The 23,137-nt window shown below is 38.0% G+C and overlaps 1 protein-coding gene across 2 annotated transcripts in view; it reads right to left on the bottom strand.

Annotated features, from left to right (window-relative positions):
* Positions 1-1,664: 1,664 nt before the first annotated feature.
* The window catches only part of CNN3 (calponin 3), a 64,814-nt gene continuing 43,341 nt past the window's right edge, over positions 1,665-23,137 (bottom strand). For both annotated transcript variants that reach the window (XM_052802415.1, XM_052802416.1), the window contains 6 exons: positions 6,935-7,056; positions 6,418-6,484; positions 4,874-5,011; positions 4,239-4,355; positions 3,351-3,497; positions 1,665-2,778 (listed from right to left, as the gene is read on the bottom strand). In XM_052802415.1, coding sequence (XP_052658375.1) covers positions 2,431-2,778; positions 3,351-3,497; positions 4,239-4,355; positions 4,874-5,011; positions 6,418-6,484; positions 6,935-7,056 — 939 coding nt within the window. In that variant the 3' untranslated portion in view covers positions 1,665-2,430. The remainder of the gene's footprint in view (positions 2,779-3,350; positions 3,498-4,238; positions 4,356-4,873; positions 5,012-6,417; positions 6,485-6,934; positions 7,057-23,137) is intronic.

Here is a 23,137-nt window from a genome sequence, read left to right as displayed (position 1 = left end):
ATGCTATTTAGTGCTTGTTTCTCATTGCCATCTTCCCTTGCAGGATATTGTAGTCAGGCAACTATAAAGCAGCCTGGAAGTAGGTGGTGGGGTTTGATGTAGGTACGGCTCATGCGAATATGTAGTTAGTACTAGTTCAGGTACTGATGCTTGTCCAAGCCACTTCTGGTATTTCAACATCTGCCCTGTAAAGGAGCCCAATACTGTATGGACTTTTCTTTCCTGCAGCTATGGAAGAGCAAATTCAGGGGAATGAAAGGTACTTTTATAACTATATTCCTTAAAAATAGGAGATGGGGACTACTGGTGTCTGTATGCTAGGAAATGGCTAAGTATTACAGCTTATTGTTTTGAGCAAGGCAGTTTGCATTTGGTCTTGCTTAGTGTCTACTTCAAACTCTTGCTTAATTCAATTATGATTCCACTGGATACCTCTGTGGCTGAAAGAAAACAGGCATACTGAGAACAGTTTGTGTGTTGTTTTGTTTCCTCTGTTCAAGTACATACATAATAAATGTATGCAAGCTGTTTAAAGCATAAGTTTAGGATTCAGAAAGAGCAGGAGGGCGTGATTCAGGCTTTCAAAAAGAGACCATGCTTTCACCCAAACTATGAAAGCAACAAAGTTTTGTTGTTGATAATAGCACTGCTTTTCAGCATTCAGTACCATAGATCTGAATTGTTAAATACTATTATTTTGAAGGGGACAAATAGTATAGTTCAGGAAGAGCAGGTCTTAACAGACATTTTCGTAATAATTCTCTTGCCTCAGATGCAGGGCTTGGACCAGTGACCTCCAGAGGTCCTTTCAAATTTAAATTCTGTGAAATAAATAAGCTTAAGACTTGTTCAACAAATAGGTCAGTCAAAAGTCAGGTCACCACATCACACCCAAAGATAACAGAAACTAATGGAGCAAAGCACAAACAATTTCTAATCTTAAGGGAAGAATCCTTTACAAGTCCAGAACTTGCAACTATAAAACATTTTATATGTTAATGTAAATAAGTGTAATCTGCAGTAAATACTTGTAAAAACACTAAAGATATTTTTAAAAAGTTAGGATCAGTAACAATGGCCCCCATTGAAAGCATGATCTTTTTTCTCCTGTTAAAAACAGCCCAGGTAAATTAGTACAGCCTGTCTCCACTCCATGGTGAGGAAGAAAGCATTTTCCATTTAGGAACAAAGCTCTGCTATCGGTAACTAAAGAACTTGGATTGCAGACCAGCAGGCACTGGGGTATCTCTTTACATACTTTAAAGCAAGGGTGTTTTAAGTTCTCAAAGTGATGGTATGAAGACTATAGGCTGAAGCAGAGGCAGTGTTAAATACGTGCAGTTCCTCATTTGCCTTGAGAAAAAGGGCAGGGATTTAGTGAACAGCTAAGGATCTCTGGTCATAACCTCACAGTCATGTAGAAGGGAAGCAAACTCTGGTATAAAGGAGCTACATTCCTTTCCTGTTAAGTCACTGTCACTCCCAGGAGATTTTTACAAGGTTGTTGGCTTAAATCCCATAGAAAAGAAAGAACCTGAACTGCAACACATAGCAGTTCTACATTACCCTTAACACAGGCAAAGGTGATGCTGATTTGGGAATAACTTCTGTGGCATCTAATCTTTAAGAATAGTAGCATAACAAATGAGACAGGATCTTCTACATACCTTTAAGAAAAAAATATTTATTTATAAAAATACACTGGGATCAGTTTGAGAAGTGTGGCAATAAATACAGTTCAAGGAAGAAAAAGCATTTCTACATGGATATATTATGGCACAATAAAAGGTAAATGCACCATCAATCATGGGACTTCTGTTGGCTCAAGACTTTATACAAGCTCCCTTTTTAGTAAGACAACTATTTCAAAGTTTGGTCAGTGTTGATAATGGAATGAATACACAATCACAAATGCACACTTATGTCTAATGCAGGACTTACCATTAGCAAACAATACCTTAGAAACATAGTAATGATGTTTAAATCACTAACATGATGTCTTAGATTTAATTGGCAAAGACCATGTTTAACTTTAAGTGTGAAATTCTTTTATCTCATCTGGAAAACAGAAAAGCTGTAAATATGTAAAATGAAGGCTTAAGGTGGTATGTAAATACCTACTTAGGTAGAGATTGTGAAAATGCATAGCTCCTTATTAGACGACCTGGCTGTACAAGAGCACTCCCCCTTTCACAGTATTCCTTTTACTTCATATGCAGTTATTGTTTATGCTGTAGACTACAACTGTTACAGCACTAAAGGCAACTAGACAGGGAAAGGGCAGAGAAAGGAAAAAGGAATGTATGTAAGGCAATATTTCTTCAGGTACATTAAGCATAGTGTGTAGGAAAGACAGGTAACAATTCCACAAGGCTAGTTTCGTTCTTACTGAATAAAATAATGGCCTAATACTGAACTTCTGATGCAAAGCTAATAATCAATGCCCTGGTCGCTGTACTGACCATGGTAATCTCTTTGATAGTCATCTTGGTACTCTCCGTGATAGTCATCTGGGTATTCTGCCTGATAATCGCTATCGCTGATTTCTGACCCATTAGTTCCTGTTCCTTGGCTGCCGTTATGAATGACAGGTTCTGTTGGTGCAGCACAGTATTTGGGGTCATACACTTGTCGTCCAAGCCCATACACACTCATTCCCTTCTGTGAAGCTACTTTGTTGGTACCCATTTGTAATGAAATAGTTGAGTTATCCACAGGTTGTAATATGTGCTTCTGATCGTAGATGTCTCTCCTGGTACCTGGTGCCAGCATACCAGCCTAATAAAACAGGATTGTAGAGGTTCAGTAAGAAGGTAAAGAGCTGGAATTACTAGGTTTTTGATTACAACTAGTACACCTTACTGGAAGTGCTAGAAAGTAGGATTAAAGTGTAACAAAACATAGCACAGCAGTATGTGTTCACTAATAGGTAAGTCACAGAAGAAAGTCCTTACAGAAAGGTCCAGTTTATTTTCCTCTTTGGAAAGAATATACTAAGTGTTCAGACTGAGGTAGTGCCCAGGAAGCGATTTCTTTTTTGCCTCTGTCTAGTTAGTACTTGAAGTGAAGTTACTGTTCTTTTCTGGTATAACACAGCCAGCTGGAAATTCTAGAAGCACCTGGTCATTTCTATGCCTTAAGATATTCAGCACAGAACACACTGGTTAGTGATAAGAAATTCAAGTTCTTCAATTACTGCATAAAAGCACAGCTGAACTGTATGCTCTCACTGCTGCCAGTTAAGACTCTGCTACTGCATGCAACTCACAGGTCCTCCTATCCCACCGGGCTCTCCCAGGTTGAAAGTTGTATCTGCTCTACAAGTGTCATGTGCAGATGCACGTGCTTACCTGACTGGCTCCTTTGTTAGTGCCCATCTGTAGGCTAATTGTCGTCTGGTCAAATGGCTTATCAGTTTGCATTTTTGGATCATAGAGGTGTCTTCTAGTTCCATAAGCAGTCATGCCTGCCTGACTGGCACACTTGTTGGTGCCCATCTTTATTGGAGAAAGGAAGAGGTGGACAGAAAAAGTGGTTTTTATTTGTACAGCAAGCATAGTCTAAGGAAACAAATATGGTTGGTAACTGTGATAGCTGACGGAAGAAGTAACTACAGTGCATGCTTTCTGCATGTAGCTTGACCACTACCTGTAATAAATTACCCTTTCTCCATACTGAGCTTCAAAGTGAAAAATACAGGCAACTGTCATCCTAAGGCATTTCACTGACTGGCATTTGCCCAACTGCATTGCAATTAGAATGGATGGAAGCATCAAAACGCAATAATTAAATTTTACTATGGCCAGTAATGATTCGATTACACTGCCACAACTTCTCTACCACAGGCATTTTAAGATTTTATGCCAGTTATTTTGGTTTCTATGACTATTAAGGAAAGCGGAGAAAAAAAAAAAGTTTCTACCATATAAGGAGCTTTAGCTGTCCAAAGACTCCTACTTTTAAAACCACTTTAGAGGACACTCCTAGTATTAGCTGTCCTTTCCTCCTTATCACTCTTATTGCAGATTTAAAACAAATAGAAGAACCTTCTAGGCAGTCACTTGAGCTTATAAAGCCAATCAACTGCTTACAAGAATTAAAACCTCATACTTCCTTCCATGATAAAAATATATTGTAATTCTGCAGCTGTTTTTGCATAAACCATATATCAGTTAATCAAAACAAGAAAGTTGTTTTCAAAATAACAGATTAGCTGTGAACTTGAATTTCTTTCTTACCTGCAGGCCAATTACACTTTGACCAGCTTTTAGTTTTCCTGCATCAAAACTTCGTGCTTGTTTCTCTGCATATTTGACACCAATATCAATTGTTGTATGAAAACCTTTAGTTTTTGCCTATTTAGGGAGAGGGGAAAATAGAATATTCAGTGTTTAAAGTATATTTTCTGCTACTAGAACACTGGCTTTACCGCCCTGACCCTGAGCTCTCAAGGGATGCCACAAGCAGGTTTATCTCTTACAAGACACTCTCTATGTCGGGGTGAGAGAAGATAACAGTTCCCCATGCCATTTGAAGGCAGCACTCCAAAGCTACGTAAGTATCTTGTCAGAAGGATATTCTGCAGGGATTAGTGTTCTCCTGTGAGCCTCCCCAGTTCTGTGTATGCACACGCAGCTCCAGAGCAAGGCTATCTGCAGTCAAGAATCCTAACTCTGAACTCCAAGCCTCCCCTGGAGGCATGCGGTAGAACACAGCCCTCTGAAGTGCAATCTCTGCAGTATCTCAGACTCACAGCAGTATCTATCACCTCTCCTGACAGGCTGTATGCTGTTTTCTGTATTTACATCAGTGGTAAGGGTGTGTCTGGACTGGCACGTGGATTTGTGCCAATTCCAGGGGTACAAATACTTACCAGACCTGCTAGCGCCACTAGAGTAGTCTGTACTTGAGTCATATTTCCATTTTCAAAAAGATCATTTGCTTCAAAAATATCATGTGGCTTCATGCCGTAGACTTGGATGGCTTTGATAAAATTCCCAATGTTCTCCAGCTAAACAGAAACACAAAAGTGTTTTCTGCTCAGTGTTTCAATTCAGAAACTAAGTAATTTTAAAGCTTTCTGGTGTTGATTGGTTTGTTTTGCTTGTTTTGCACAAGTTCTTTGCTTTGTGCAAACTGGACAAAACAGTTGGCATGGTTAAGAGTGACTGGTGGGAAGTATGAGATTATTTTTCATTAGTTTTAATATTGACTTCAGAAATCAATCTAAGCATTTACTTAGCCTGGCATCTCTCCATCAGTGAGTATCACATACTTTGTTAGAGGGGGCTTTGATGACAAAACTGTCTCAACTGTATCCATTCCAAGAGAAATCCTAATCTAAAACCTGCTTCAAATTGGAACATTTGACATAGTGTCCATGCTATCTGACTTCAGCAATTGATAATTTTGAGTAAAATAAAGTCGTAACTATGTGGATAGTAAGAACATTTAACTTAGGTTGTAGGTATTATCTTGCTCACTTCCTGGAACAAATTCAACTAAGCTTTTGGGGGTTATTAGCACTTTTTTGCACTGTGCGCTGTAGAAATTGGAAAGCAATATGGAGTATAAGGAGTAAGGACTGAATCTCATCTTTCCTTCTGAAGTCTTAAGAGGTATTAAAACTTTTTAAAAACATAAAAATCCTCCACCATATTTAGAAGTGTTCAATGCCAATAAACCCAAGAGGCTGACATAGCAGTATTAAGGTAGACCCAGCAACAGTAAAGGCAGTCAGCTCTGACCAGCAACCCTTCCAATGCTTGTTCTAAATGCATGTTGCCTTTGATAGTCCCTTGGGGGTGGTGGTGGTGGGGAGTGCTAGATAGAGCACTCATAAGAAATCAAATCTGGATATACTGAAATAAAATACATACTGTAGTTTGCACCATATTGTTTTCTGAGTTCTGTTACACAACCATTTCTTCTGAGACTCTTCGGGTCCCTTCCCTCCCCATCCTTTCCAGCTGCTTTCTCAGGAGGACACTTCATACAGTGATGTCCAGGTACATGCAAGCTGTTGACCTAATGCCTTGCAGCACTGCCTGGATGGTAAACTCCAGTTGTGATTTAATAAAAAAAGTTAACAGCTTTATTTTAACTTGGAAAAAAGGCCTTGCTATAGGGCTATATGTTGTTCTTCCATCTGAAATTTCACCTAACAGCTAAAGCACTACTATTAAATATGTATACTCAACTGCCATTTATGAGCCATCTCAGCTACAGTTGCTTTCTGTTAAATGCTGTTCATGTATGCAGTATCCTCAACTGTTGTGTATGTATCATATACAGAACTCGGTGTTATTAAGATTTAAGGTGTACTATATTCACAGCAAATTTGTTAATACAGAACAAAAGAACTGTTTGGGGGTTGGAGGGGTTAGAGGTGGAGTTTTGGGGGTTTTTTTGTTTTACCTGGTGCCAATTTAGTTTTGATTGATTAATTTTCTTCACTGATCCTGGCTGCAGCTTATTTATAAGCCTGGGGAGGTGAAAAAAAGGGAAATGCTTAAACAATAAATCTCATCCTTATACCATCTGTGCAGGCATTATATAATATTTTCACTCATGCTTTATTAGTTGCGTTAGTTTCATCAAAATGGTTAATTTTTTGGTTTATACAGAGTGCCTAGCTCAGATCTCAGGTCTAACAAGTCTAACAGACCGTAAGAATTATTGTGTGCCATTTGATTATTACAAAAAAGAGCTTCACCATTAAATTTAGAAATACTTAGAAATCTTTTCTGAAAAATAAAGGAGATTTAAGTTTTCATTCTTTTCCATAGTTTCAAAGAAGCTGTCTCCCACCCTACTGTCAGCTATCATTGACAATTATCGTTGATGTGTTTGAAGGGGAGTCTTCAAAAAGTCCCTCCTTAGTTCCTCAGAAGTGGAAAACCATTAAAAATAAGGTTACTTAATAAATGCTTACTCGCATAAGATTATGCCATCTTTTAATCCCAGTTGAAAGTTTGCTCCAATGCTCAGCCCTGTAACCTCTTCTATCCAGTTACGCAGATCTTCTTCTATCTGGGGGTCATATTTCAGGGCAATCTGTAACACAAGCAGTTATAAAGTTACTTTATGAGAGAAAACTGCAACTCTTCCCTCCCACCACTCCAAACGAGTTCAAAGAGTATGCTATAGCATTTATCCAGTAATTTTATTGCTGGATTTTAAACTGTATTTTAAATATCAGAGTACAGATGTAAGTCTTTTCTCTCTTTTACGATAATGTTTATGGCTTTACTAAATGTTTATCTGCAAATAGTGCTTTGAAGCACTTAACAGTTCTTCCTACTGTAAGAATTGCTGGAGCTTGTGAATAGTCTTTCAACAGCTGCAGAGGAATGACGACCTTTTTGAAAAAATAGTCTACCCAAGTTGTACTTCAGCAGGAAGTAAAAAAGTGAAATAGTGTGTTATGAACACAAGAACTCTCAATTGCCATGCTATCAGTACTACTGCTCAGATGTAGATTTTTACACAGGAACTTTATTATATAATAGATTTTAAGTTATTCAGCCAAAGATTCTGGTGGGTTTGCTTTTTTAGCTAGGTTATGATTAATGGAGATGACCTAGTAAGTTTTCCCCTTGTTGCTACAACATTTAGTTATCTTGCTGGGGATTCTGAGGGTTGTGTGTGTGGCTTTTTTAAACTTAAGTTTTAGTATGCCTGCTACTTCTCTTTTCTTTGGCCTTGCTGGAAGATTCTGATGGAATAAACCGTGATCTCATGTCTTAATTGCAAAGAGAGAAAACCTGCAATGGTCTTTGAAGTTAAAGGCATCAGAGGCCCAGAGTTGTTAGCAAGGTGACTTAAAAACTCCTTTTCCAGATGTTCAGACTTTGCTACTCGGTGCGTCAGTTTATACTTCAGTCACTAGAAATCAATCCATGTGAATAGAATGCTTAAAACTGGTAAACTTCAAAAATGCTAGCAGCTAACAGGGTCCATGCTCCACTCTCTGCCCTTTGTTCCCTTCCCCTCCCCTGAAGACACTGAGAAGCAGCTCAAGCTTCCTTCAGCCTAAACCTGTTACTTTTGCAATACTTTTCAATATTGGCGAGTTAGAGAAAAGGGATTATATCATTGAAAGCATTGCTACTTTTTCTGCAAACAAAACAAGTTACCCGAGTACAAGATTTTTATGGCATAAATAACCTCCGCTAGCGCAGAGGTTGGCAACACTTTTCCACCTTCATTAGAAGTTGTCCCACATGGATCAGTGAGTGAGATGGGGAATGAGGGAGCTACCATGAGAAATCTGACAGGCGAGCACAGAATATGCTTACAGTGTTTCTAACTAATGGAAAATCAGCTCAGCTACCAACAGTTGCTTACAAATTCCTGACAAGAAACTCATTTAAAGCCATTTACATTCAGATGAAAATGTAAATTTCAGACTTTTTACATATAGTCTTAGACTTCAGCACAGGTCAGATATTAGCACCTATTTATACTGCAGGACATTACAATTCCAACCTATCCAAATTACTTGGATAGAGGCAATTGCTACATTTTAGCTAGCGTTAGTAATCCCCAACTCCAAACTGACCAAACTAAAAATTACACTATTCTGTTCTCTATTTTTCTTCTAAAGGGAATGGAAAATTCCTGTATTTCTGGCTTTACTTCAAAAACTTGTCTGAGTAATACTTATTTTCCTTAGACTATCTGTAACAGTGGTGCTGTGGTGCCTTGGTTACAGATCAGGATAATGGACTAAGCCATTCCCTTATTCAGATCTTGAGTCATGTGTAAAATTCTGTGCAATATTCTGCACAAGATGACAAGTACCTCAGTGCTTAGACCAAAGCTGGTCTAAAATAATCAAGGTACCCCTTTTCTCATTGAAGAAAAAAGGAAGAAAGCTCAGGTAATACTGCCTAGCGTGAGGAAAATCTCATGACTACTTTTTTTTTTTTTAAATCACACCTTTTGGATATTAGATAGCTAAGATGAGCAGCAGACTAGAAAAGCTAGTTGAAGTTCACAGCTTCATAAGAGGAAGCTGCTGCATTTTTGTCTCTTGGGTGACAGATAGTCCTCTTGTACCTTCCTTAAGTTTAACACCAGAAGCAGTACAACTACATTCTTCATTTATAGTGATGGTAATAATAGTAGAGGGTGGGTAGCCCCTTTTCTGAGGGGCTACCAGAAAGGTTAATATCTTGAAAATGGTGTATGAGGAAGTTGGTTATCATCTTTCTCCTTCCTAACCTGGTGATTAGCTTACAAACTACTTTTCATGGCTATTTTTATTTCCTATGGAAACAAGCCTTATGTGACCACAGCCTTAATTTTTGTCCCCAGTAGCATTTGGCAGAACTCAACTAGCTTGTTCAAACTTACAGAGGAGCAGCAGTCTTGGACATAACTAAGTTGTTATTTTGTGTCAAAGTAAGTATCTGTGCAATGGAGAAAGATCCCAAAACACCCCCAAAAGACTGAAACATAGCATCATACTCTTCTTAGACATTAGAGAATCTACCGAGATCTTACAAAAGCGATCTTGCCCACAAAATCTTAAATTACATGTACAGACAAGACATACAGCAGATAATATGTTTCCGTACACCTGTTTAAAAGAAGAAACAGGATTTGTAGAAAGGCCAGAACTTGGTATGTTCTGATACTCCAGTTAGAAGACAGCAGACAATTTGCGCTGGTCATTTTTATGTTGACAGTTCATACTACATTAAAATCACCATTCTAACGTGCATGTGGGTACAGAGAGGGGTTTAAGCTAATCTCTTCCACGAGTTTTTAGTTAGTTAGAAATGTAACGAACATTATGCTTTCTGAAAATTCAGGCTGTTTTGTTTTCAGTGTAGCTTAAAGACAATGCTAAGTCATATTTTAGCCATCCTGCAGTTGGATTTGTGTGGAATACAACTGGAATTGTCTTTCTACAACTTAATTTATTTTTAAGTGTTGGTAATCACTTTTTTTTTAAAAGAGGAAATTAAGTCCATGATCATGGCACCAAGAGACAGATTTTAAAGATCACTCTATCTCCTCCCTCCCAATATTTAAAAAAAAAAAAAAAAAAAAGTAAATATGTAAGCCAGTAAGAGTGCGAACCCTAAAGTCTTCTGTAAGTGTGGCTATTTTAATCTTTCTTGGCAAGCATATAAAGGAAAAAATGGCACAAAATTTCCTCATTTAATACTATGTGCATTCCATATGTGAGATTACAACTGAGTTGAATATTAAATTGCTGCCCCCATTGCTTGGGGAACTTAGAGGTAATCAGATGGAATTTTATGACTTCTGAAAAATATTTACTTTGTGTTGGAGTACTTTACCATGTGTTCAAATCTTGAGTTTTTCAAGAGGTTTTAAATTGTCTTGGGGTATTACTACACTGCTTATCTAGAGATAGGATATTAAAAAATGCTTATACATGTGAGGAAACTTGTCTTATTGCCACTAAAAACATTACTATTAAATCTGCTAGTTTTTGGAATTGCCTTCACTACTGTACAGTTTGACTTACTTAAATATGGTAAAGTTTTTGTTCTGATTTTTTGAACTAGTGGCAAACTAGGTTACAAGAAGTGAAGAGTGGTGATAGTTTATTTGAAAATTATACTCAATCTACCTGAAAAGCTAGAGACATGGAAACTTTAGGATCTGGTTTTAAACATGTGACAAGAAGGGGTTACACAGGGAGAGTGACAGGTCAGGCATTATGCTTACTTTGAATTCTTAGCTCTTTTACTCCCGATGGCACAACCAGAAGTTATGTAACACTAAGTTAGTGAAAAATTCATATTTTCCACATGTCTATCGGAGTTGTTCCAGTTTTCCTTTGATTGCTATCTACGAGGGGAAGCTGGAAGCTTTGATAGAAATGAAAACAATTTTATGGCTTTTTCCATTACTACTAATCAACATGCCAATATTTGATCCTTTTTAAGTACTGAACTTTCAAGGATGATATTTAAATCTTACAAGTCTACGGCAAAAGAAAATACCGTCTACTGAAGATGAAAGCAGTAGCTAAGCAGCCTCATTCAAAGTATACATCATCAGTGCCATGGAAAAAAAGCTACAGTTTCAGAACACTGTAGAAAAGATTCATTGTAGCAATGGATATAAAGATTTTATAATAGTTTAAAACCAGATAGCAGGAACCCAACTGTTTCTTTCTTTACTTTGTTCTGACAAATCTTGAAAGATGTATAAAGTTGTAAATGCTACTATTTTTGTTGACGTACAAGAGGTACAGATTTAATAGTTAGAAGTATCTTTGAAAGGAAACTAAAGTTTCTAAAAGTGGTCAAAATTATAGGTGATCTAAGTTGTGGGAGGAAAAGAGTAGGCGTTACTTGTCTATTACAAGCTGATATACATATATGTATGCCAATGTATGCCTCAGGCTAGAATCCTTGGGTTAAACTTGATTCCTCTGGCAACTTCACACCCGATTCTTGCATCTTGTTCTGTTCAGGTAGGACTTTCCTGTTTGGGACCTCTTACAGTGTAAAAACCCTCCCTCCATCTGTAGTACAAGAACAGCAATCATCACTCGTTTTATCAAGTGTATGGATTCCTGGAAACAAATGAAGTTATGCTGGCCAACTTTAATGATCTGTCTGTGTCCCTTGAAGTTACTCAATGTGCCTGTAGCATGTTAAGTTTGAGTGATGAAGTTAACCAGTATTTCACACCATAAATGATATCATATGTCCTTTTATACTAATCTTTTCCAAATTACACAGTACACACTGTACACCAAGGGCTACATATATGCCAAATCTCTAGTTTAAGAGTTCAGCTGTCTATATTGCTGCTACTCTGGAAAAATACAGTAACAGTATCTCAAGAAGAGTTGAAGCACACTGCATATCTTTTTACAAGTCACTGGGACTAACAAACAGAAAACTTAGTAAGTTAAAAAGCAGGTATAACAGATAAAACTTTCAAAGTTACCCATCATGTTATAACAGCTCACACTCCTTAGTTCTGATGAAACTTTTGACTAAAGCTTCAGGCTTTATGCCCCCACAGAAGGGGTCAAATGTTTAACATGCAGCCCACTAAATTTAAAGTACTAGTAAGCATTTGAAGAAACTGCGCTCTGGTCAAAAGTTTTAACAATAAAAGTGTGTGCTTGTCAAAATGAGTGAACAACTCTGTCATAGGAACTGTGTTCGTCAACAAAACCTAAGATTTATACACATATAAAAGTGCAACATAGGTGGTATGTCAGTGTTTTCCAAGGTAAATGAAGTACAGGGCCATATACAGCAAGAGAAATAGCCAGGAATTTGCTTCAAGATAGTATATGAAGAGGTTACACACATACTTTTTCACCATGGTGAACAGAAAAATAAATAAAGCCCTAAGTTTTAGATGTTTGTTAATATTCTTCACAGGGGGGAATTTGGTGTGGCCCATATCCTTGCTTAAAGTGACACAAAATTACTGATTTTCGAGTCAAAAAAAGATTGAGTAGAGAAAACTTGCTGCATACTCTAATGAGTATAGCAGCATATTAATCTCACATACTGAATTTAATCCACATCTAGCCAGGGGTTTTAATGTTAATATTATTTTTACACATTTAGGTCATAAACTACTGAAAGCAAATAAAGATAACTAAGGGAAAAGTCCAGCTTTTAAGACCTAAAGTTGTACAGTTTAAATTTTAAGCAGCAATTTGTTCCTATATCAACTTTTCAATTTTTATTAATTTGGAACTATCTATCTGAGTGAAACTGAATTTTTATGGTTTCAGTGGTGCCTACAAACATCCTTTGCACTGAAATAAGTACCACCCTCAGGAGCAATTTGTCTTGCAGAGGCCAAAGATACCAATGCTGATACCTCTTTATCGTTTGCTTGGCACTATTTTGCAATGAGATCTTTCTCCTCCCCTTTTTAAGGCTTTATGATAGTATGGGGAAAGATGAAAGCATAATTATCTCCTGGTATCAAGGCAGAAGCTCTCAGAAGCCCTTACTCCTCAGAAGTGGGAATGAGGCAGACTACATGGCCAGTCCCAAATTATTCTGCAGAATTCCAGCTACTGGCACCTGAGCTGCCCCGTTCTGTTCAACACCTGCTGTTCCAGAGCACAGTTCTGAATCTCACATCTAAAACTTTCACAGCAAAATGTCTGGGACAAAAAAGTGTTAAGAGCTTACTGGTTATGTGAATGACCAAGAGAAAGGCACAGAACAGTAAGCGTTCTTCTCATAAGCAGAAAGAAAGGTTTTCTAGATTTTTTTTTTTAATTATATAACTGAGTTAAAACTTTCTCGTTAAAATTCTATGGTCTAAATAGATTAGTGTACATATCTAATCTTCAGCTTCAGACATGAGGGAGAGTGACAAGGACATAATCAGTATTTTTCTGCAGAACAGTTCTAGCTGTCTGCCAACAGAGTGGTTATTTAGTCATAGAATAAATAAATAGCGTACCCTTTGAAGTTGAGACAGAGAACCTAAGACAATGGGAAAATACAAGGTTTTGATTTTTACTGAAGGTGGGTGAGAAGAGGGAGTGACAGGATACCAAGGTTACTGTCAAGGGAAGCTTCTTGCCATTTGAGCTACCAACCCAATGACCTCTCATCATAACAACAAATTGAAATTCCCTGTTAATTTCCTGTATGTTGACCAGGACTGCATGTAAAAGAAAATGTCAGAGGAGACATATTTGTGCACAAGAAACCAGAACATAAAGGGAATGTAAAAATCCAGATGAAAACCAAAGGGGGAAGTACTTAAAAAACTGAAAGCCATGATTAAGTATGCCCTGGTATTTGAACATGTATTTTTTTCTGTCATCATGGACTGTTGTACAGAAAAGCAGAGAACACACTGTGTTAACACTAATATTGAAAGATCTCACTATATCCCACTATGGTACTTAGCACAAAAATTTTACAGCTGTATCCATTTTGCTTAATATTCAACAGTATTTTTTTGTTATGTGCAGCATAATTGATAACTTGCCAACATTTCACTGTTTTCTCTGTAAATCAAAATTTAGGCTACAATCTTTAAAGGAGGGATGGATGAGCATTAATCCAAAATTCCTGGCACTCTTCCCATAGGCACCAGTTTAAACTCTGTGAAGCAAGAGCAAGCCATTCCTCAAAGTTTCCAAGTCATCTTACAAGTAAGATGCCTGTAGTCATGCATGGCTTTTGTTGCCAGATCAGCAGACTGGAAGAACTAAGTGTTCTACTCCCTGGCTGTCCAGTATGATTTTGTGACAGCTTGCAAACTATTCAAGAAGCAAACGCTACCACCTCTTCCCTCAGAGTGCACTAACAACTCGGATGTATGCCTGCCCTTGGACTGAATACTGGTTCCCTCTCATTCCCTGCAGCTGCACTACTGCAACGCTCTCACCCATTCAGATCTGTTCTCACAGTTCTTCTCACATTTCTTATTCTTATAATTTCTTGTCATAGTCACAGTTTTCTGGCTTGTAACTCCAATTCTCCTTAGTCATCAGCTTACACTTTCAACTGTAGCACCTTCTGGTCCTGCCACCACACATTATACTTCTTGATATTGAGTCCCTTTGCACTGTATCTTTAGTCTATACATTGCTGAACAGTTTAAATTTCTTCACAGTACATCGTTTCAGTAATATTCACTACCTATTATTTGAACTCATTGCTGCTTTCATCTAAAAAAGCACTAGGACATGAAGTTTCTTCTCAGCTAAGACAGCGCTGATCCAACCCCACACAAAAAAGCCTGTTATTCCCTGAGGATAACAGATTCTCCTTGCTTTGAAACCTGCGCCCAGTATGACTGGCTTGAGCTCTGATATGGCACAGCAAACCTGGGCAGGTTCTGACATCACTAGCAGTAATGTCTTCTTGAAACAACGTGCCGAGTGCTGCGCTGAAAATATTGGTAACCTGCTGTACTGACAGACTTCAGTGATACCTAGTTGCTCTTGTTTTGGGGGGAGTGGGGGGTGGAATTTAACAGAACAATCTGGCCCATAAACAGCAAAACCCCCCAAAATCCAAAAACAATCTAGTTTTTCTAGTAGTAACCCAAGAAGTGTCTCCTGAGACAACTTCTACTGTAACTCTGGTGGAATGGTAGGTCTCAAAGGCTAGATGGAGCCTGCAAACAGAAACAGTAACATCAATTATCATTGTATCTTTCTGAGGGTAGTTTTCTAATCTATTGCTAGTATAGCAATCCAAGAAATTCTTTCAAGTTTACTTACTTTTCTCTGAATAGAACAGCTTTTAAAATATATCACATTACAAGCGAACCGTATTGTGACTCTGTAGCCCTTCCCCAAGGCCCAACTGCGTTGACAAGTCTTCCAATCTCACCTTCCAAATAAAACAGGACCACAAAATCCAATTATTTAAGTCTGAGTCTTTCTCCATGCCTTTTTTCTTCTCTTCAAACCCTATTCACTTATCAAAAACCAGAGGAATTATGTTTTACAGCAGCAACCAGCTAATTAGTAACTCATACCTCTCAAAAAAGTTAGCTAAAGAAAACTGAAGTCTGTCCATGCAAGCTTTGCATTTGTTACTCAAAATGCACATTCCCTCTGCCTCTCCAGCACAGACCATGCTGCATTTTCTCAGCACATTTTTCAAAGGTAAACCTCAAGACTCTGCTGCTTTCATGCCTCTTTTGCCCCCACCCAATAAGTTCAGACACTTGACTGCTCACTGCCACTTGTGATCCCAGGCATGGGCTTGACTGAAAAATGAACCAGATGACATGGCAGGTCCCAAGGTAACAGGCATTTCCCAATTAATAGTGCTCATTGTTTCCCACCGACTGCTCTGATCCTATTTGGTCGCCTGTCAGCCTGCTCCGACTTAATTCCGTGAACTCACATTAGCTGAACAGGCTAACTGAGGTGCCTGTGATAAGTATTCATAAGGAAAATACAGATTTCTCTCATTCTTACTACCACTTTGTCCTTGCACAAAATGATTCAGTCTGTGGGTTTTTGTAATTTAGGTGAAAGATGTGATTTCTTGAAGTTCCTTAGCTTCTACTAGATAGCAAAGTCTGCCTAGATTTATCTTTCATACAGGTAGTAGATCAAAATCTCTGAATTCACACATAGCATGTTTTTCTGGTTGAGGTAATTTTCCCCATATCCAGTTTTCTTACCGGAAGCACAAGACATGCAGATTTCACACCCTAGGCTTTAGAAAATCTTGCCTATCAGCTGCTTCATATTATTGTTTTGCTTTACCACCACCAAAAAAAATTGGAAGAATTAATTCAGCACAAAGAATGAAAATAATCTGCTTCTGCTGCTCCCTGCCCTCCATTTCAGCCCCTCCCTTCCCAGGTATATCTCTGACCGGTTAAAGTTCAGTAGCTGATGCACAATGTTGATTATATTCCAGGAAACACCCAAAACTATTTCTGATATGGCCACCCAGGCAAGTTGTGCTTTAAGAGCATAAAAGGAGTTATAAGAAGAATATGATCTACAATTAATGTGATTTTTTTTTTAAAAAAGTGATGACCATAAACACATTAGAAAACATCTACTTAATTTTGTAATAATATCCATCTTTAAAGGCCTGCCATTGAAATTTAGGTTACTGAAGAAAGTCTAAGAAAAGGAAGACAGAGTATTTGAAATTTACATAGCTCCTATAGGCAGTTCTATATAAATCATAAAATCTGTATAGCAGATAGCTGGACAGATATTGAAAAAAAAATTATGATTAGATGAACTTTTAGCTCAACTTTTTGTTTAATGAAAATGTAGTTTAAGTTATATAAAAATCAAGCCATAAGCCTGCTATATTGAAGTTTATAATCAGTACAAAACAAAGTGTTACTGTTAAAGTAGGAAAGACAGTCAAACTCTTAAGTAAGAGGTTCTGATTAAACACCCTTCAGTAACTTCTAAACCAACATTTTTCAGCAATTAAGCACAAGCAGAAAGAACAATTAGCACTGCTAGGAGTGGGTAGGGGATGTACATATGCACTCCATCCAAAACTTAGGATACTGCAAGGTAAGTTGTAGTCTCACTAAGCTGCACACCTGAATTCACTGTAGGTTTGAAATGCACAAGCAGCAGTATGTGTGGGCAATGCTGTATTGCAAATGACGTGTGTGAGAGGTCCCAATCTTCGATTATTTAAGGTTCCATTATTCTTATGTAGAACAAAATGCTCAGGTGCCTTGACTGAACTCTAACTTTGTTAATGTTTTGTTCCAATTCTTTTTCATCCATTCAAAGACCAGTTCTTTATCTCTGATGTTTAACCTCATAGCTTTTTTGTTAATTTTTGTATTAAAACCTGCTAGATTCAAATAGAAGTACCTTTCCATATCACAAACATTTTCATACCATCATTTATTAATGATAAAGGATGCTATCAAGACAGACCATAGCAAAAGGCAATAGTCTTTATTTTCTTAGAAAGTTACTTGTACTTTTTACTTTTACTGGGGCATGGTTAATACAATGATGTCAGCAAGGTAAGGGGACAGCTTCTTGCAAAAATAAGCAAAGAACATTTACCCTTAAAACGCTAGATATGTATCTGAACTACATGTGCTTCATTGACTTAACACTGTATTGACTTTCATATACAATATATAATGTAAGTTCAAATTGATCCCACGTAGTGTTACGAAGTTAACCAAAGCAGTGGCAGCTCAAGCTAGTCAGGCGGTGGGAATCTCAACAGGAGCTGCAGTACAGGTCCCGTTCCAGTGCATCCTTCCATTCGGTGCGTACTGGCCTGAGCTCTACTGACTTGTGCTCTCTCCATGCTCAGCACAGAAGGGAAATGTGTTCTGGTGGGGCCCACGTTAGCAGCGAGGTAAGAACTGGCTTTCACCACAAATATTTGAATAGAACCAAATCACTTCCCAAATGCACAAGTCTGTTATGCCTTATCTTTTGCTGGGAAGGATTCTAGCATTTAGTCAATTGATTAAGGACAACAGAAAAATACTTTTCAATTAAATTACTCTTATTCAAGCAAAACCAGGAATACTAAGATAATGGTCTCTGCCAAGAGGCTGTAGCAGTGGAAATATCAACAGGAAAGCAATATAACAGGACAGTTTTCTTAGCAGGAAAGCAAAATAAAGTTTTTATAGTAGTAACATCCGGTTTTACTCTGGGAAGAGCCATGGTCCAAACATGTAAAGCAGAGTAGGAAGATTTGTTTAGAATCCATCTATAATTCAGCCAGCTAGGACTTGCAGTAGATCAGATCCCACCTTCATGAAAGCATTTTAGAACAGCAAGGAAGCGCAGAAATATTTAGGTTTTGCCCAAATCTAGGAAAAGACTTGGTGTTCAAGTCCTGCAGGGTGTATGCACAAGCCATGTACAGTTTCACTTCGCTATACCACTTAAGGATTACTCTGTAACCAAAAGGATGTCTGCATAAATGAAGTCCTCAAGAAAAATCCTGTTTAGACCCCACAAGACCAGGTCAAGACTTGGAAGAGAAGCAGCAAAGGCACTGAATGGTTAAAGTCCAACTTCCAGGAGTGAGTGAGGATCAGTAGCCAGAGCAAGTTCAGACTCCCAAGGCTTAAAGCACACTTGGCCCAGCTGCTGGGACTGGGTAAGGCAGTTTGGTGAGATTCCAAACAGGGCACTAGACCATAGCTGTGACAGCAACACTTCATGCCTTGCTGTAATGGTCTTCTCTTACTGCCAGCTCCTCCAGTGTGACTAACACCTTCAAATCTTTGTAATTAATACATCTAGAATCATATCTGCTTCAGGTAAAAGATGGGTCTATATAAGCAACAAGTTTAATTATGTCTTTCCTCCTAATATCTACTAAACTCTGCACCGTTTCAAGGAGGGGGGGGGGGGGGGGAAGAAAAGGGGGGGAGGGGAGAAGGTTTTGTTGAGGGTTTTGCGATTTTTTTTTTCAAGAAAAAAAACCCCAAACATAGAACCACCCACCTGAAGAAAGTCAAAACTGTTTTTGAGAAGGACACTGTAATTCAATCCCACTAAATAGAAACAACATAAGTTACTCCGAGGCATTACTGCAAAACCAAAAATATTTACCCAAAAGAGAGCATTTGCTGCTGAATATAGCTATACAAGTTAACAGTTGTTTAGAATCAGATAGTTACAAAAAGCATTTTTAAGCAAAAGAGTCCCTCTTAAAGAAAAAAAGAAGGATTTTCACATGATCTCACTTAGAAAAAATCTGTTTCAAATTGCCCTACGTGTCCTGGCCTCAAGCCTGTTTTTACTAAAGGCCTTTCCTGTACAGTTCCATAGGGGATGGGAATCTCTACAAAGTTTGCCTTAAAAGGATGTGTCAGATGCACAGTGTATACGGTGTTACATAGCTACAGAAGCTAAAAATTCTGAGTCCAAAGAAGTTTCTATCTTTTATTCTCCAAGGCAAATTATAAATTATTCAGGGACAAGAAAAAGCCTCCAAATTAATGTTCTTGCAAAAAAAGCCGAGGTGAGAAAAAATCAGAGACATGCCATTATCTCAAAACAATGCATGCATCCATCCATCTATCTTTTAAGGGTATTGACTCAGCAACAGGAATATAATAGATATTTTTCTGTAAATTTTAAACTAAGTCTAACTCCAAAACCACACAAAAAGCACATTCAGTTGTACATTTTAAACAAGCAAACATTACTGTTTGCAAACTAACTTTTTATTTTCCGAGACTACTAATCCCATTTAATCATCATGATTCTGTCAAACTTTGCTTTCTTCAGAGGTGTTCTGGCCATAGGAGGTATACCATGAGCTTGCACATAAAGGATACAAGACTTGATCCTTATCCCGCACCCTTAAACGTTAACCTCAGCAAGTTTTATGTTTTTCTATCACCAGTAAAATTCTATTAATCTAGCAGAAAAAAGGTCACTATAATACATTTTATAAATTCACAGAAAGTGCTCTAAGTTTGAAAGTACAGACACAGTGTGCTTCCTAGGTTAAATATAACAGTTTACAGCAAACATCCTCACTCTTAATTTACTTGGGCCACACTTTGCTGGCAGCAGCACTGGTAGTTTCCATCTGTGCTGACCTCATGCACACACACAGGAGCAGACTGGTCTAGTGCTCCACCTCTGCTTTGATGTTCATAAGGCAGCAGTAGCTAATCCCAGCTATGTCATGCCATTCATCACCTTCCTCCTAGAAAAACTAGTGTAAGCCAAGATACAGAACTGGAAATTACATCCCTCACACAGGGCTTAACACGGGGCAGTGATACATGTCTCACAGTTCAAGAATGGCTGTGCACTGTTCCAAGTGACACTTTGGAGACACATAAGGACTCCAAAAGACAACTGTCAACTTGGCAATGACATGTCAAGGTTTACTGGGGATTTAAACTATTGAGAAAAAGAAATTAACTCCTGTGTCAGTGGTTTACAGCAACAACTACCGGATGTTACTAGGGTGGCCACTTTCACAGGTTTGTTTCATCTCATCTACTCAGGGGCTACTGACCAGTGAAACTGGATATAGGGTACGTCTACCTAACGGGGTTGTGCAAGGGCTCCCAAAGCCAAGTGTCCTTGTTTGTGGGCTTGGGCAAGTAAGTGTGCAGAATGGACAATGCTTGGCTGACAAACACAGGAGGCTTTAAGCAGATGGCAGGGTTTCCAACGTCCAAGTTGCTGGCAAGGGAAGTGTTTCCATGGCAAATTACTTGCTTCTGCTTATCACAAAAAGATACATATCATAGGTATGATAGTTTCATCGCCATCAGTTTGTACTTGTTAGTAGGTGTACTTATTATTGCTGTAGTATTAATACTTCTATTGAAGTAGCCACAGAATTGGAAACCTATACCTGATACACACTCAAGGGAGCAGACCTGTCCTGAGACAGTAACAGTGAAAGAGGAAAATGGATTAGACACATCGAGGTAGACAGAGCAGGCACACTGCTGGAAGATTCTCCACTGATGGAATACCTTCCTCCTTTAAAAAAACAATCTAACCAAAACATGTAGCTATTGATTAGGACTACTGCATTAATACGACTTCTCAACCAATATGAGAATTCTTTGCACACAGGATCTTACCCTAAGAGAATACAAATTAATAGATTACTGCAGCTTAATAAAGCTTGTGTTTCACTGGGTTTCTTTAAAAAAAAAAATCCTCTGCAGAATTTCCAGCAAAAGGCTAAACTCATGTTTCAGCAATTGAGGTAGCAAACATGTTCTCAGAAGCTGAAGAGGCTTCTGCCCAGAAAAGGAACACTGCATGATTCGGAAGTCGGGGGAAGCATGCAGGACCATTTTCTAAGAAGTGTTGTTGAACCCAAGTTACTGAAATCATAAGCCTGACAAAATACAAGTCTTCATTGTTTATATTGCTAATGTGTTCTAAGTGATACATGTAGCTATTATGCCAAACATTGACTGTAAATTTAGCTATGGAATTATTCCACTGTTGTATTTATGTTTTGTGGACAGTTTTACTATTGACTCAGTTATCAAAACTGTACCATTAAGTACTATCCTCTTATGTTGAATGCATTCTGTGCATCTAGTTGATAGATTTCTTGACTAAACCTACAGCAGAAGTTTTCACTCAGCATTTCATTCATCTCTGTGTATTACAGTTATAAAGGAGGTTTGGGAACAGCTCCTAAAAAAATAGGATGCTTGAAGATTAACACACTGAGATATTTCTGGAAGACAATACATATAAAAGACAAAATTATAAAGTTGTTCATTTGAACTGCAGATCTGTTACTAAAGCCTGGATCCAGCTAGAAAAAAATTCACAGTTCTTTGAAAAAAATACAGAAATTGGACACAAAGAGAAAAGTTTCAGTGCTATGCACATTGAAACTAATATTTAGCTAGTAAATGTTGACTTCAAGAGCTATGATCAACTATCAGAAACCATGAATTAATTGGAGCAAACTGAAATTCAATGCTTGATCTTGCAAAATCCTTCTGTGACCTCCTCTGAAATTCCTTTTGTAAAATCTCAGTGTATACATTTCTATTATAATATTTCTGACAGCACCAAAATATTGGATTTTTAATTTATTCTCCATGCGACAAACTGAAGATTTGTATCATGGACAAGGTCACAGAAGCTGATTTTATTTTAAACTAAACACCTGGATTTAATTCAAAACTTGTAAATTAAAGATATTGCTGCTTTAAAAGCTATATAGACATCTACGTACAAGAGAATGGGAATGCAGAGATCCTATACTGTCAGTTATTATTACTGGAGATATCCACCTGTGCTCTCAAAGTGTAAGTTTTCATTGCCTTTATCCAATAATCCCCATTTTTAGTACATCGTTTCAGACAACATTAATAGAAATACACTATCAGCAGCAAACATTCTTACCTAAGGCTCAAAATTCAGTGAGCGAACCTAAAAGTTTGCTAAAAGAAAATAGTCTACAGGAAGTATGGAAGGGGTAAAACAAGTATATAGTAGGAACAGTTACATTTTAAGAAGGAAAAGGGTATTGTTACCGTTTTGAAAGGAGGAGAGAGAAACAGTAAGGAGAGGGCCTAACAGTCCAACTACAGGCAGCCAAAACTTCATCTAGCTATTAAATCACTAATTAAAAAATCTGAACATTAATGATTTGAATCTGGTTCCCAGTTTAAAATATTCACAAAAAAGTAATTTCTGGACAAGCACTTAAATCTGTTTATTTGGCCTGTAGCAAGTAAAATACAGTACAAGATTTTTTTCCTCGGCAGTTTCGGGAGGATCACAATAATCATACCTGGACTGGTTAGCATTATTCACCACAGACTTCAATTCTTTTTCATTAATCTGTATTTGCCCTTGAGAAGGAAAGCAGGAAGTACTGCTGCCCTCCTGCACACTTGCAAAATAGGAGATATTTTGTTTACAGGCTTCATTCCTCTAACAGCCTCCAGCGTAAAAAGTTTGTTTCCCTTCTTTTTCCATATTGCTAGCACTTGACCTTTCAGGGTGGCAGCTGCAGGGACAGACTAACTCACCTCAGTTACTCTGCTGTCTTTAAAAAGTTTGGAAAATGGTACTGACCAGCGCCAGCTTCCTGACAGAGGGGTGGCTTGGAAGGGAAGTCAGAGACTAGAGTCAAGACACAGAATAGCCAAATGCTATGCAAAGTTTAACTACCCATACAGGTCATATTTCTGCCCATCC

This window comes from Harpia harpyja, chromosome 11 (genome assembly GCF_026419915.1).
Source record: "Harpia harpyja isolate bHarHar1 chromosome 11, bHarHar1 primary haplotype, whole genome shotgun sequence".
Classification (NCBI taxonomy): Eukaryota; Metazoa; Chordata; class Aves; order Accipitriformes; family Accipitridae; genus Harpia; species Harpia harpyja.
This window is presented reverse-complemented; position numbering and strand designations above follow the sequence as displayed.